This window comes from Rhinatrema bivittatum, chromosome 6 (genome assembly GCF_901001135.1).
Source record: "Rhinatrema bivittatum chromosome 6, aRhiBiv1.1, whole genome shotgun sequence".
NCBI lineage: Eukaryota > Metazoa > Chordata > Amphibia > Gymnophiona > Rhinatrematidae > Rhinatrema > Rhinatrema bivittatum.
Window position 1 is genome coordinate 332625124 of NC_042620.1, and position 16720 is coordinate 332641843.

Genomic DNA, 16720 nt, shown 5'->3' on the forward strand with positions numbered 1-16720 from the left:
TCAACTCCAAGAGATTCTCCTCCAAGACCTCTTCCGCTAAGCGAAAATCACATAATCCATCTACAAGTAGAATTATCCACCCTTCTGAGAGCCAGAGCTGTAGAGCCGGTGCCCCGGACTCAGCAGGGCAGAGGATTCTATTCCCGTTATTTCCTCATTCCAAAGAAAACCGGAGGCCTACGTCCCATCCTAGACCTCAGAAATCTCAACAAATTTCTGAAGAAAGAAAAATTCAGGATGGTTTCTCTAGGCACCATGCTTCCAATTCTTCAAACAGGAGATTGGCTTTGTTCTCTGGATCTTCAAGACGTTTACGCTCACATTCCAATATTCCCTCCTCATCGCAAGTACCTGCACTTCATGGTGGGTCATCAACATTTTCAGTACAGAGTACTATTATTCGGGCTTGCATCAGCTCCCAGAGTGTTCACGAAATGTCTGTCAGTAATAGCAGCACACTTACACAAAGAAAGTGTCCATGTCTTTCCTTATCTAGACGACTGGCTCATCAGAAGTCAATCTCAACAAGGAGCTCTGGCTTCCCTCAATCGAATTACTCTACTTCACTCCATGGGCTTTCTCATCAAATCAAAAGTCCCATCTCATTCTGTCTCACCTGCTTCAATTCATAGGAGCAGAATTGAACACCATACTTTCAAATGGACTTTAAGATCACAATGGATCCAAGCCATTCAACCACTGTCCTCTCCAATTCAAGTGACCCACCAGTTAAGATCATCTCTACTTTGGTGGGCGAACAAAGACAACTTGCGCAAGGGCCTACCCTTCCAGTAACCAGTCCCACAGATAACTTTAACTACAGATGCATCCACCTTAGGTTGGGGAGCTCACACAAACAACCTCCAAACCCAGGGTACTTGGACAAAACTCAAAGCAACATTTCAAATCAATTTCCTGAAACTTCGAGCTATATGTTATGCGCTGCATGCGTTCAAGGACTCCCTTTCACACAAGACTGTTCTAATCCAAACAGACAACACAGTAGCCATGTGGTACATCAACAAACAGGGAGGTACGGGCTGATATCTCCTTTGTCAAGAAGCCGCACAGATTTGGGGCTGGGACTGCCTACAGTCCGAACAAGACTGTCAGTGCCTCTCCGCTCCTCGGGGCTGCACCTATGTGCAACTCAAGAGACTGTCAGTAATTCCCCGCTTTTCGGGGCAGTGCTCTCGTGCTACACTGCGACTATCCGCGCCTCCCCGCTCCTCGTGGTTGCATTTACTCACTATACTGAGACTTCCAGCACTCCTCTGCTCCTCGGGGCAGTGCTTCCGTGCTATACAGAGACTGTCAGAGCTTCCCGCTCCTCAGGGTTGTGCATACGTCATCAGTGGAGACTAGACTCGGGCTTCCCTGCTCCGTGGGTTGGCCTACATCATTACATCAACTCCTCCTACGCTGCACAGCTCCGCCTCTCGGGCTCGCTTCTCCGGAATATTTCCTGCACAGTCAGTCTTGTGCCTCCCACTCTGTGGCCTGTCTGGCGCCTTCCCCTTCGGGGCCTCCTCATGGGTATTATCTCCATAGCCTCACCCAGAGCTCCCCACTGTGCCTGGCCTCGCCCCTCGACGGTGTAGACCTGTGGGGCTCCTCCCCACAGGTGGTAACAACTCCCATCTCAGACCAAGGGTCCACGTACCCACAAACCATAACACAGTGCACAGACGGCTAATCATTATCTTGGATTTTTAGATACAGGTATATTACATATCTTCTCCTACCCACCGGTGGTGCAAACAGTGAAAAAAACAAACCGCTGTATCATAAATCTATCCTAGTTCTTGCTAAAAAAAATATAAAAATTACTATCTGGGTATCTGGACAAGCTGATAGCATATTCTGCTGAACCATTAACACAGAGAGTAGCAAATATGAACCAATAAAACCTCATTAATTCAGATTTTATAAACTTATGAGAATCAAAATAGCATCTGCAAGTAAGTATATAACTAGGTATTAGTTCAGGGGTAGATTTTTAAAGAAGGGTGTGCGCATCCATGTGCACGCGATATCCGGCGTGCACACATGGACACGCTGATTTTATAACATGCGCGCACGTGTTATAAAATCGGCGGTCCACGCACACATGCGCACTGGATTTAGTAATCCGCAAGCCGGGAGAGGTAGACTTTAGCAAATTTTGCGGGGCGACGAGAATGGACCCCTCCCAGTTCCCTCCTAGTCCGTTTCAGTTAAGAAACGGACTGGGAGGAAATTTCCCTACCCCCTGCCCATACTCCCGCCCTCTTCCCCTGTCCTTCCCACCCCCTACTTTTTTTTTTTTAATTTTGTTGCTTACTGCTCCATTGCAGCAGTAACAACTTGCGCATGCCATCTGTCCTGTCTCCGGTACAGCAGCAAATGGCCGCTGAACCGGCCGCCTCCAGCCCCGCCCCCCGGACACCCCTTTCCTTCAGCCTGGCACTTTTGCATGTAACTTTCTAGCATCAGCCACATTAAGGCTGAACTCTGTTCTTTCTTATCTTTAAGAAATGTGGAATTGAAAAGCTTATTCTCCAGATTAGCAAAAGACTTTGTCTGCCATGACATTAGGACCTCATGGATTCTTCCCACATGCTGCTGCTGCAATCTCCAAAAAGTATTTTCCCCTTGTTTCTGCTGTTACTTCTATCTTACTGTCTTTCTGACCCTTAAGAAATGGCACTTTTTGTGACCATATGATGCTGAAATTAAATACACGCAAAATTCTGTACTCAGTTCTCTTAGTTTCTATCCTGTATTCTACAGATTACAAGAAAAATCATTAACCCAAACTACATGATACCAAAACAAAAAAATCTGGCCTTCGTACTAAAAAAAATCAAGAAATATTCAAGCATTTAAAGTGTAGGTTCATAAAAACTTCAAACCTGGAATCCCATCCTCATTGCCAAATGTATTGGATATAAGAATGAGATATTTGCCTGAATCACTAAGAAAATAATAACATTGACTACAGCTTATGTGAAACAATGAAAAGCTATATTGTTCTGTATAATATATGCACAATCCAAACTCTTATGAATAAAATAAAAATAATTAAAACAAAGATTTGATTGTGTTTTTGTTGAAATAATTTATATTGTACACGGCTAAAATTGGGGGTATCCTATAGGTTATCACCAAAAACAAGTTGCCTATTTGCACTATTTTTCTGAATATTTTTTTCATTTTTCTCATTGAAGGTAGCCTGAAGCTAGGGATTTACACCTTTGAGAGCCACACATCCTGATTGTTGTCAGAGAAAGTGAAAGTTGCTTACCTGTAACAGTTTTTCTCTGAGGGACAGCAAGATGTAAGTTCTCACACATCCCACCCGCTCCCCCTTGGAGTTGGCTCCTATATGTTATCATCTATTTAAAGAAGTAAAGAGGCCCTTTGCAATGCTGATGACACAGATAACATGCAGATGCTCAGTAAAGCATTCCAGCATTGTTTATTTTTATTTATTCATTCTTATTAATCCCTCACTAAGGAAAAACCTGGTTGGTGCGGTGTACAACAATTCCAGAAACTACATACATTAAAATCAGGATACAAATAAATCTGCATACAAAAATCAAATAATCAAAATAAAACCATCTATAACAGCAATAATAAATAAATAAAAATCTAAAAATACACCATATTCTGAACTTTCATGGAAAGAACCACATTTTCACTTTTTTTTTTCCAGAAGAGCACTTAATAATAAGCAGGCAAAAACAGCCACACAAGTGGGTTCTATCTCCAACAAGGCTGATTTGGAGACGTTCTCTCAGAGTTCAGAAAGACAGACGTCTTTTTCAACATGTCCTGTGTGTCTGTTGAGTCATTTTAATTCCACTAACGCCAAAAAAAACCTGTTGCTCTCTGTATTAGATTATTTAGGGACCGTGGATTTCAAGACACCCAGCTGTGACTTGCAGGCATAGTGGCTAGTGCCCTGTGTAAAATGGGTGCTTTCAAGTGATACAGTATATATGATGATGTCAAGTAATATATATGAATCTGTTATGCTTAAGAGAACAATATAATTGCATACACAAGTTAACATTTCTTTACATATAGTGACAAAATAATTATTGCATATAAAAGACTGCTTTTGCTTATATACACATCAGAGAAACAGTTAAGTGCATTAAGCATAAATGATTAAAGTACTAAATATTGTATTCAGAGAAAAAGTTATCTTAGACTGTTGTGCATGCTGAATATTGCTGTGCTCAAAGAGGAAGTTATATGAAGCTTTCTGTTCAGAAGGGAGGTCTCGTTAATATGCAGAAAAGATGCAAATATTATAGAAAACTGCTTTTAATATATTATAGTGAAATACTTATTGTAAATGCATGTGCCTTCTTTTATTGGGACCCTCTGCATAGTTTTCTGCAGACCAGAGATGCCTTGAATTCTCATAGTTAACTGCTTCTAACAGAGAGACTGTCTTTACCAGAAAAATTGAGAAACTACTGTAGTAAAATGTAAAGACATTCAACCCCTGGGCCCCTCTCTCCTCCTGGAGCTGTCTCATTTGTAACGGACAATGAAGAAAGAACTATGCATGTGTCACCAAAGATCCTTTTGACACCTTAGAAAAAGCCAGCCAGCCCGGATGTACGACGGTACAGATGGAAGAGACCACAAACAGATCTGAAGCTCCTCACCTGCAGGGAACGACAACGCCCTACTCTCGGTGTGACAACACAACAGACTAGAGTTGCCGTACTTTAGGGAGGATCCAAGAAGATCTCATTTAAATGTTGTCAGAGCAATTACAGAAGATAGATCCTTGCAAAACAGCTTTTTCTTCTCTCTTTATGGATCATTCTCATAGGTGGCCCTGAATAATCAATGTGTTTATTAGAATATTGCTTTGGCTTATATTGCATTTATTATAATCATTGCTTTTTATTATAAATATTTGCTTTTAACACAATACAGTATATACATATAAACACATTTTATAGTGTTTTGGTTGCCTTATTTCTATTGAGCAACCAGCAGCACCAAAAGGTAAAGCTAATATTTTATTACACTCTTCAGCTGGACCACAGAACTCAATTTATGTCCTCAGAAAGCTTATTCTTTTGTTTGGAGTCTCCTAAAAAAAAATTTAAAAAAGTGGGGGGGTGTAGAAAAATATTTTTTCTTCAGAGGTGCCAAAATTTAGATAAGCAACCCTTCAAACTTTGCCACAAGTACAGCCATAAGATATCCTCAGCCAGCTTCTCACTTTGTGCCTGTTGCTTGGACTTATCCCGCAGTGGGTCAAATTGTGAAGCATGTGGGAGAATGTCACTCAGAGGGATCCAGGTGCTGTCAGTTTAAGCGCTTCTATGAAGCTTTTCTTTCAGGAACACCAGAACCTCCTACCATGAGGTCAGAGTTACCAAAGCCCTGAAGCAAGGGGTCTTCATCTTCGTTTAATGCAAGGCCCCTCAAGTCATAAAAAGAAACAAAAATCAGCACATAGAGTTTTGGACACATCTATGAGGCTGACCACTATAGTACTGTCTGCTTTGGTGCCAAGAACAAGTAGGATAAGGTTAAAGAAACCATAAATCTCATAAAAGAGCTTTGTACAACCTTCTGTACATTGACCAGAGCCTTCACAGATCCATTACCACTCGTTGGAAATTCATGTCACAGACTTATAAAACAAAACAGTTCTATTACCCATCTAGACGTTGTGCACCTTATCCCTACCAAAGGTCGCATTTTTTTAAATCTTCAACCACAGGATCAACAACAGCTTCAAAACAGACGAAGTACTAGAAACAGATATCCGCTAAAATCTACTCAACAGAGAAGTCAAGAAAGAGCACCCAATTTGACTACATCATTCCATTATCAGAAGAGTGTCTCGCTCTGGGAGATGTGAGCCCATGGGCTGTTGCTAGTTTGGCGCAGCCTGGGGCGTGCAAACATGGACCAGGCCCTTAGCCAGCAGCAGCTAACATATTGCGAGGCAAGGTCTTTCACCTGTCCATCCTCCTCCGCCTTGGGTTGATCCTGCAGGTTCTGGCCGCCAACAGGACTTCTCTGGCAGGGTGCAAGGAAGAATGAATCAGATAGGACTAAGGCAGGCTAAGGTCAGGGCTGGTGGCGATCAGACAGTGTTGAGAATAGGCAAGGGTCAGGGCTGGTAGACAACTAGCAAGATGGGTGTCCAGGCAGAGGTCAAGGCAGGCAAAGAACAAGCAAGGTTAATGTCCAGGCAGAGGTCAAGGTAGGCAGAGAACAAGCAAGGTTGATGTCCAGGCAGGCGGCGAACAAGCAAGGTTGATGTCCAGGCAGAGGTCAAGGCAGGTGGAGAAACAAGCAAGGTTGATGTCCAGGTAGAGAACAAGCAAGGTTGATGTCCAGGCAGAGGTCAAGGCAGGTGGAGAAAAGCAAGGTCAATGTCCAGGCAGAGGTTGAGACGGTCAGAGAGCAAGCAAGGTCAGAAGACAGTCCAGGTCAGCAACAGAAGAAAAGCTGACCCGAAAAGGCTGACTGCAAGGCAAGGCAGGGGAGGAGGATGGTAAGGCAGGAATGTATATAATGGCTATTGTTCTGATGGGATGATATTTTCCTGTGGGTGAATACGGTGTACCACATGGTGTCAGATTATTCCGGTACATGAACTTTGTAACTGGAGTTTTATCATTTTAGATAGGTTGGCTGTGATGGCAATTGAAATCCATATATGTCTTATATTGGGGAGACAGTGATTTCTAAAGCAAAATTCTTACATAGTATTATCTGCTTCATTAGTATAACTAACCAATTTGTAAATGATTGTAACCATTGCATTGCAGTTACGCATTGGAAAGCAAGGAGCAGGACCTACTAGCCGCAATTCAAAGCCTGCAGGGCGAACGTGAGAAAGGAAAGGCTCTCACTGAACAGGAACAACATCAGAACCATCATCCAGAGGATCAGAAAACAAATACAGTGAAGGTAACTATACTGCTGAGGGGAAGGCAGCTAAGCGCATTCATAAATCCTCACTGCATTTACTTACAAACGTAGTCAGTGGAGCTGGGAACTCTAAACCCATTCCTCCCATCCCCCGGCATATGTATTGCAAGACTTACAAACACCATATGGATCTTGATGCAGATGAAAAGATAATGCACAGTAGATGCATATAAGTGTCGCAAACAGAGCTGCAACGTTGCTGTAATGTGAGGTTGAGGTGCCAGATTCCATGAAGAGGTTACTGTTGCACATTTTCTCTTGCTTGACCCTGACCCTTATGGTTTATCTCCGTTGTCACTGATACCCTGATCTTGTAGATATGTTATTTGATGTACCATAATGATATAGGCGTCCATGCACTGGATTAATAGTGTAGAGCTACCCGTTCTACAAGTTAGACATTCTAGCCATATGCAAAAAAATTATGTGAACGGCTACAGTGTTTTCTTCTCTTCCTTCTGCTTTTTAATGCACAGAAAGACCTAACCGTGTTCCTTCTGCAACCCCAAAAATTTCTGGGGTGGAAAGGAGATATTGGAAAAATGGCAGAAAGTGTACATAAGAACATAAGAAAATGCCATACTGGGTCAGACCAAGGGTCCATCAAGCCCAGCATCCTGTTTCCAACAGAGGCCAAACCAGGCCATAAGAACCTGGCAAGTACCCAAACACTAAGTCTATTCCATGCTACCATTACTAATGGAGGTGGCTATTCTTTAAGTGAACTTAATAGCAGGTAATGGACTTCTCCTCCAAGAACTTATCCAATCCTTTTTTAAACACAGCTATACTAACTGCACTAACCACATCCTCTGGCAACAAATTCCAGAGTTTAATTGTGCGTTGAGTGAAAAAGAACTTTCTCCGATTAGTTTTAAATGTGCCCCATGCTAACTTCATGGATTGCCCCTTAATCTTTCTACTATCCGAAAGAGTAAATAACCGATTCACATCTACCCGTTCTAGACCTCTCATGATTTTAAACACCTCTATCATATCCCCCCTCAGCCATCTTTTCTCCAAGCTGAAAAGTCCTAACCTCTTTAGTCTTTCCTCATAGGGGAGTTGTTCCATTCCCCTTATCATTTTGGTAGCCCTTCTCTGTACCTTCTCCATCGCAATTATGTCTTTTTTGAGATGCGGCGACCAGAATTGTACACAGTATTCAAGGTGTGGTCTCACCATGGAGCGATACAGAGGCATTACAAACTGGTTAAAAGACAGGAAACAGAGAGTAGAATTAAATGGTCAATATTCTCAGTGGAAAAGGGTAAACAGTGGAGTACCTCAGGGATCTGTATTGGGACCGGTGCTTTTCAATATATATATATATATATGATCTGGAAAGGAATACGACGAGTGAGGTTATCAAATTTGCAGATGATACAAAATTATTCAGAGTAGTTAAATCACAGGCAGACTGTGATACATTACAGGAGGACCTTGCAAGACTGGAAGATTGGGCATCCAAATGGCAGATGAAATTTAATGTGGACAAGTGCAAGGTGATGCACATAGGGAAAAATAACCCTTGCTGTAGTTACACGATGTTAGGTTCCATGTTAGGAGCTACCACCCAGGAAAAAGATCTAGGCATCATAGTGGATAATACTTTAAAATCGTCGGCTCAGTGTGCTGCAGCAGTCAAAAAAGCAAATAGAATGTTAGGAATTATTAGGAAGGGAATGGTTAATAGAACGGAAAATGTCATAATGCCTCTGTATCGCTCCATGGTGAGACCGCACCTTGAATACTGTGTACAATTCTGGTCGCCGCATCTAAAAAAGATATAGTTGCGATGGAGAAGGTACAGCGAAGGGCAACCAAAATGATAAAGAGGATGGAACAGCTCCCCTATGAGGAAAGGCTGAAGAGGTTAGGGCTGTTCAGCTAGGAGAAGAGACGGCTGAGGGGGGATATGTTAGAGGTCTTTAAGATCATGAGAGGTCTTGAACGAGTAGATGTGACTCGGTTATTTACACTTTCGAATAATAGAAGGACTAGGGGGCATTCCATGAAGTTAGCAAGTAACAAATTTAAGACTAATCGGAGAAAATTCTTTTTCATTCAACGCACAATTAAACTCTGGAATTTGTTGCCAGAGGATGTGGTCAGTGCAATTAGTGTAGCTGGGTTCAAAAAAGGTTTGGAGGAGAAGTCCATTAATGGCTATTAATCAATTATACTTAGGGAATAGCCACTGCTATTAATTGCATCAGTAGCATGGGTTCTTCTTAGTGTTTGGGTAATTGCCAGGTTCTTGTGGCCTGGTTTTTGGCCTCTGTTGGAAACAGGATGCTGGGCTTGATGGACCCTTGGTCTGTCCCAGCATGGCAATTTCTTATGCTCTTATGTTCTTATGACATTTTCCGTTTTATTCACCATTCCCTTTCTAATAATTCCCAACATTCTGTTTGCTTTTTTGACTGCCGCAGCACACTGAACCGATGATGTCAATGTATTATCCACTATGACACCTAGATCTCTTTCTTGGGTTGTAGCACCTAATATGGAACCCAACATTGTGTAATTATAGCATGGGTTATTTTTCCCTATATACATCACCTTGCACTTATCCACATTAAATTTCATCTGCCATTTGGATGCCCAATTTTCCAGTCTCACAAGGTCTTCCTGCAATTTATCACAATCCACTTGTGATTTAACTACTCTGAACAATTTTGTGTCATCTGCAAATTTGATTATCTCACTCGTTGTATTTCTTTCCAGATCATTTATAAATATATTGAAAAGTAAGGGTCCCAATACAGATCCCTGAGGCACTCCACTGTCCACGCCCTTCCACTGAGAAAATTGTCCATTTAATCGTACTCTCTGTTTCCTGTCTTTTAGCCAGTTTGCAATCCACGAAAGGACATCGCCACCTATCCCATGACTTTCTACTTTTCCTAGAAGCCTCTCATGAGGAACTTTGTCAAATGCCTTCTGAAAATCCAAGTATACTATATCTACCGGTTCACCTTTATCCACATGTTTATTAACTCCTTCAAAAAAGTGAAGCAGATTTGTGAGGCAAGACTTGCCCTGGGTAAAGCCATGCTGAGTTTGTTCCATTAAACCATGTCTTTCTATATGTTCTGTGATTTTGATGTTTAGAACACTTTCCACTATTTTTCCTGGCACTGAAGTCAGGATAACCGGTCTGTAGTTTCCTGGATCACCCCTGGAGCCCTTTTTAAATATTGGGGTTACATTTGCTATCCTCCGGTCTTCAGGTACAATGGATGATTTTAATGATAAGTTACAAATTTTTACTAATAGGTCTGAAATTTCATTTTTTAGTTCCTTCAGAACTCTGGGGTGTATACCATCCGGTCTGGGTGATTTACTACTCTTCAGTTTGTCAATCAGGCCTACCACATCTTCTAGGTTCACCGTGATTTGATTCAGTCCATCTGAATCATTACCCATGAAAACCTTCTCCATTACGGGTACCTCCCCAACATCCTCTTCAGTAAACACCGAAGCAAAGAAATCATTTAATATTTCTGCGATGGCCTTATCTTCTCTAAGTGCCTCTTTAACCCCTCGATCATCTAACGGTCCAACTGACTCCCTCACAGGCTTTCTGCTTCGGATATATTTTTTAAAGTTTTTACTGTGAGTTTTTGCCTCTACAGCCAACTTCTTTTCAAATTCTCTCTTAGCCTGTCTTATCAATGTCTTACATTTCACTTGCCAATATTTATGCTTTATCCTATTTTCTTCTGATGGATCCTTCTTCCAATATTTGAATGAAGATCTTTTGGCTAAAATAGCATCTTTCACCTCCCCTTTTAACCATGCCGGTAATTGTTTTGCCTTCTTTCCACCTTTCTTAATGTGTGGAATACATCTGGACTGTGCTTCTAGAATGGTATTTTTTAACAATGACCACGCTTCTTGGACATTTTTTACTTTTGTAGCTGCTCCTTTCAGTTTTTTTCTAACAATTTTTCTCATTTTATCAAAGTTTCCCTTTTGAAAGTTTAGCACGAGAGCCTTGGATTTGCACACTGTTCCTTTTCCAGTCATTAAATCAAATTTGATCATATTATGATCACTATTGCCAAGCGGCCCCACCACTGTTACCTCTCTCACCAAGTCCTGTGCTCCACTGAGAATTAGATCTAAAATTGCTCCCTCTCTCGTCGGTTCCTGAACCAATTGCTCCATGTAGTTTTGGTGGAGGTGGAGAACAGATGTATATGCAGTAAAATTGTGGCAGACAACATTCCTTAACCCTCCAGAAATATACCACCAGCCATCGGTTGCACTCTGTTTCTGATGTGTAAAAATGGCACCCTGCAGCAGGATCCTGTTTAGAGGAAAGATATTCCATAAATAAATATTTAATTCCCTCAGTATCTTCTTGCATTGTGTGTTTGTATTGCAGGAGGGCCCTAGAGTGGGCAAACTCTGTCCTCCTCTGCAGCTACCTTCGTATTCTCCTTCAATAAGAAAGTGTCCCCCGGATATTAAATCTGTGCATGTCATAGCTCTGTTGCAGAGGGGGACCAGTGTTTGAGTCTCAGGTCAGCAGATTGTGCAGTTAAGAGGTTTAGAGAAGGAACGGTGCCACCAAAAGGAACACCCCTTGCAGGGCATAATCATTTATTTATTTAAAAGTTTTTTATATACCGCAAATAGGACTGGAATCTGCCCATCTAAGTGGTTTACAGTAAGACATTCACAGTTAAAAGACAAAGTAAGCTATCATAAAATAAATCACATTTACAGTAAAAACGTTATTAAAACAATTTCTGCAGCGAGTATGTGGTAATAGTTATTGAATATTATAGGCAATGGTATGAAGATAGGTTTTCCGAGCTTTCTTAAATTCTTTAGTATTAGCGGTTAAGCGAATTTGTTCCTGGAGAGAGTTCCACAGGGAATGCTTCACTTTTCAGGGAGGTGATTCAGGAAGACCTAGAGCAGCCCAGACTGAGGAGATGTATATAGTCTTCAGTGCTGCTGAATAAGTAGAAAATCTTCTGCATAAATGCCTCACATTGGCTTGCCTTGTGACTCCGATCCAGTCTGGAATCTGCCCTTTGTGTAGGGGACACATTCTTTATAAAAACAGGATGGCGCAGAGACATACAGTCTATCTATTCCAACTGCTCAGTTCTATACTCCCTACCACTCCTTCAGAAATCCCCCTGTGCATGTCTTGTGCTTTTTTTGATTTCAGATACTTTCACTGAATCCACCACCTCTACTGGGAGGCTGTCCCATGCATCCACCACTCTTACTGTGAAGAAATCTTTTCTTAGGTTACTCCTGAGTCTACCAGCTTTCACCTCATCCCATGACCACTCATTCCAGAGCTACTTTCTGTTGAGAGAGGCCCACCTCCTGTGCATTGATACCTTGGAGATATTTAAATGTCTCTATCATATCTCCACATCCCAACTTTCCTCTAGAAGTGTGCCTGCCTTTACGTCTATCCCATATGCTTTACAGTGAAGATCACAGACCATTTTAGTAGCCACCCTCTGGACTGAGTCCATCTGGTTTATATCCTTTGAAGGTGTGATCTCCAAAATTGCACACAGTTTTCCAAATGAGGTCTAACCAGATGAAGCAGCTGATGGTAACCATTTACTTCTGGCCAATGTTTTAATTGTGAATTCTTGGGTTGTGGGTAATAAGCTGCTTGTAAGGATCAATTTGAGAATTAAATACATGCCTTCAGTCTGAATATACAAGACATGAAGGGGAGGAGGGGAATTGGATTTAGACAACAGCCAATGCTGGGCCCTGACTTTTATGGTCCGGGGGTACTGATATGCGCACATTAGGGAAAAAGCACAGGACTGCTTCTACAGCCACGTCCAAAAGCAAAGCACGTTCAAATAGCATTGTCTATATTAGCAAAACGGCTGTGCACCCTGTAAAAATGTTGCTAGCAGTAATTTTGTTATGAGTTTGACAGTTGCCTGGTTACCCCCCAAGCCTTAAATAAGGCTTGGGGGGTAACCTGATGGAACACCAGTTATTACAATAAAACGCTTGCTGGACAGACGGGATGGATCAGATGGTCTTTTTCTGCTGTCATTACTATGTCTCTATGAACTCTGAAAATGTTTCTTTCTGTATTCCATGAACAGGACTTAAAAATAACCCTTGAGGCACAGAATATTCAGAATAAGCAGCTGTCCATTGCTTTGGAACACGAGCAAGCTTCCAACAGCAATCTACGGAAAGAACTGCAGATTGAATATTCACGCTGTGGGGCGCTACTCTCCCAGGAAAAAAGCAAACTGTCAGAATTTCAGCACATTCTCACCTTGGAGAGACAGTGTTGTGAGGATCTGGCAGCTACTGTAAATTACGAACAGGCCGTGCTGGAACAACTCGCCAAGAAGCACCAAGGACCGCCTTCCAATAAAAAACAAGAAACACTGACCGGGCAAAGCTTTGTGCAAGAGCTTCAAGCTCAGCTGAAGGAGGAAAAGAAACGTACTGTAGAGCTAGCTGACAAAATGGAGAAAACCCAACAGCACGCTGTTTTGGTCAAAAGGCAGGCGGAAGTTGAACTCCAGATAAGTTGCGATAAGACTCAAAAGGAGAAAGAATTCAGCAAGAAGCTGCAGTCTGCTCTGAAATGTCTGCAGAGAGAGAAAGAAGCCCGGCTCATGAGGGAACGAGAGAGAGGCAAACAGGATCAGCAGACGATGACTGATCAGGGGAAGGATTGGGAGAGAGACGAGGCGATGCTGGTGAGATTATCATACTTAGTAATGCATTCCCTTAACAGAAATCAAGAAATGTTTTACTATAATCTAGGTCGCGATGTTCTGGAGCTCGGAAACGTAATCAAATAACCTGTTTCCTTTTCAACATGTTTTTGAAATTCCCTTTAGAAACATATTGATGCTTTAGATTTGCAGTGGTTATAATAAATGATCTATTCTCTTTCCCTGGCTTGTAAACCATTTTGTTAGTTATTTTGAATTATGTAATCATTGGCTCTCTACATTCTCCAACTCATGGAGACCCTAGTCCGGGGTCGGCAACTCTGGTCCTGGAGTGCTACAAACAGGTCAGGTTATCTACAATGAATATGCATGAGCTATATTTGCACGCACTGTCTCCAATATATGGAAATATATCACTTTCATGTTCATTGTGGATGTCCTAAAAACCTGACCTGTTTGTGGCACTCCAGAACCGGAGTTGCCGACCCCCTGCTCTAGTCCTTGTCTGTAGATCTCTGGCTCATTACTACTCTTGTCTTGCCACAGCAAGGCCCAGATTATGCCAACTAATGGCAAATTCTTTCTTCCTCTGCCTAGGTTAGGTATATGTGCTGCAAGCAGAGACGGTCTTTTCAAGACTTTTTCCCTTTCTTGGATCAAGACTTCAGGGGCCTTTGTTACTCATTTAATGGCTTTGGTTGAAATATAATTTAAGCTGAGAATGTATTGTTTGTAGAATTCAGATCTTGCCAGTCTGTGATTGACCACCATCCACCTGCTCCAAAGGTAGACAGAAACTTCTGTATAGCAGCACTGTTTATTGAGAGAAAACTTCTGCAAGAGTGCTGATACACAGCCATTCCATGCTGGGAGTGTCCCATATATTAATTACTCAGATGCTCTTTTCTTTCTCTTGTAGCAGGAATTGGAACTGCAGCACCAGAAAGATCATCAGAAAATCAAGGAGTTGCAGCGCAGACTGATAGAACTGGCAAAGCACAAACAGGAGCAAGAGGATGCCTATAGTTCCATGAAGAGTAATGCCAATGACCATGAGCTGTGTTCCCCTAGCATAGGCACCATAAACCTGCAGAAGCTGGAGAAAGCCCAAAAGCAGCTGCTGTTCACTGCCATTCATCTGAAGAAGTTTATGCACAATGTTGATGATAGGTGAGGAGCTGCACAACTGTGGGATTGTCTTGCTTTCATGGGTTGCTGAGAAACCATCAGGACCTATGCTAAATTTTATTCTCCTAGGACAAGCAGGATGGTAGTCCTCACATGTGGGTGACATTATCAGATGGAGCCCGGCACGGAAAACATTTGTCAAAGTTTCTAGAATCTTTGACTTGAACACCTAGCATGCCCAGCGTACCACTATCCACGCATCCATGTGAGGTCCCCCTTCAGTCTCTCTTTTTCCACGGTGCAGTTGCCTCGTGGTTTGTAGAGATCTGTTTCCTTTTTGCCTTTTTTGTGCTTAAAAAGCAAATTTTTTTCCCGTTCCATTGTCAGGTCCCCCTTTTCGGTCGGTATCTTCTCAGCGTTGTAGGTTAAAAAACTTTTCCAGGCTTCTCTGCGATTGATTCCCGGCATCCCGCTACCCAGTGGCCTCTGGTCATTGACCTCATGTCGGGTATTTTTTCATGACGTTGTCCGGCTTTCTCGGTGCCCCCAATGCCCGTGGACTATGTCCATCACAGATCTGCATGAGGTTTGTATCCTCTGCCTGGAGGCTTCGCACGAGGTCCAAGGTTGTCTGCTGTGTAACCAGATGACCCCCAAAGGCCATCGTGCGCACCTCGACAAGATGGAGAAACGTTTCGGTTCCAAGAAGCCTGCTCCATCCACACCCGCGTTGGAGTCATCGACACTAGGGGGTCGAGGGGAGCCTCTTGATATGCTCCCTCTCGCTACTCCTCCTACTGCGTCTTCGAAGGATCATGGGAACGGTAACTGGTCATCTTTGATCTCACCGGTTTCAAGACACTGGGTTCCTCAGTGCCTTGGAAAGACCGGGCCGAGTACCATGGGAGATCCCGCAAGCAATGCCACCGGTCGCCATTGGCGCATGGCTCCAGTTCTGGTACAGTACTGGCGGCTGCCATACCACCACCGAAGCAACCCCATGCCTTGGAGACCCCATGCTCCGACATACCTGGGAGTCCCAGGCATTCCCCACAGATATGTGCCGGTTACCATGCCTCCCCCGAGAACTGAGGAAGAGCAGTGATGCCTTGACTCCCTCCTTTAATCCTCACCTCACCAGACTTTCAGGAGGAGTTGGACCACAGGGTGCAGACTGCGGTGCTCAGAGCTCTACGAAGAGTCGAGCCACCTATGCCAACCAGTCTCCGTGCCTGTGCCGGAGCCTCCGCCATCTATTCCTGCACCTCTGCTTGAGCGTTTGGACGTCCTGTTAGGCACCCTATCGACGTGACCAGTGCTCGAGAGACCTTCAGTTCCCAAGTGGCCACCGATGCCTCCCCTTGAGATCAATCTCTATCATTGGATCTGAGGAGGAGGAAGATGCGGCCGGTGCCGCATTCCTGAGGCCTCAGTTCCCCAAGGCTTTACCTAGGCCCTCCGGCCTCTTGCGACCCTCGGTCCCCCCGATGCCATGGGGAACCGTCGATTTCCGTGGTGCCCTCAATGCCTTAGAAGCCGTTAGAGCCCAGGGCTGGAATCCCCCACATGCCTCACCCACATTGCAGTGGCATTAGTGAGGAAGAAATTCCTTATGACCCATGGGGGGACAATTCCTCAGAGTCTTCTTCCAAATACTTGGACAACCCCCTTTCCAAACCTTCCCTGCCAGAGGAAAGGCGTCAGTCTCCCCCAGAGGATCTTTCCTTTGTGGGGTTCGCCATGGCCGAGGCTATTCCCTTCCAACTACTTATGGAAGAGGATGCGCAACATAAGATGCTGGAAGTGCTCCAGTTTGACGATCCTAAGGAAATTGTGGCGGTTCCCATCCACACCATCTTTAAGGATCTTCTCCTTCGGTTGTGGAGGTACCCAATCTCCATATCTCACAATAGGAAAGTGGA

The 16720-nt window shown here is 43.3% G+C and overlaps 1 protein-coding gene across 5 annotated transcripts in view; it reads left to right on the forward strand.

Moving 5' to 3' along the window:
• Window positions 1-16720, forward strand: part of PCNT (pericentrin) — a 167440-nt gene that overhangs the window by 76843 nt on the left and 73877 nt on the right. For 4 of the 5 annotated variants that reach the window (XM_029607715.1, XM_029607714.1, XM_029607711.1 and 1 more), the window contains exons 9-11: window positions 6804-6945; window positions 13080-13691; window positions 14590-14840. In XM_029607715.1, coding sequence (XP_029463575.1) covers window positions 6804-6945; window positions 13080-13691; window positions 14590-14840 — 1005 coding nt within the window. The remainder of the gene's footprint in view (window positions 1-6803; window positions 6946-13079; window positions 13692-14589; window positions 14841-16720) is intronic. The other variant, XM_029607713.1, reaches the window with a different exon arrangement.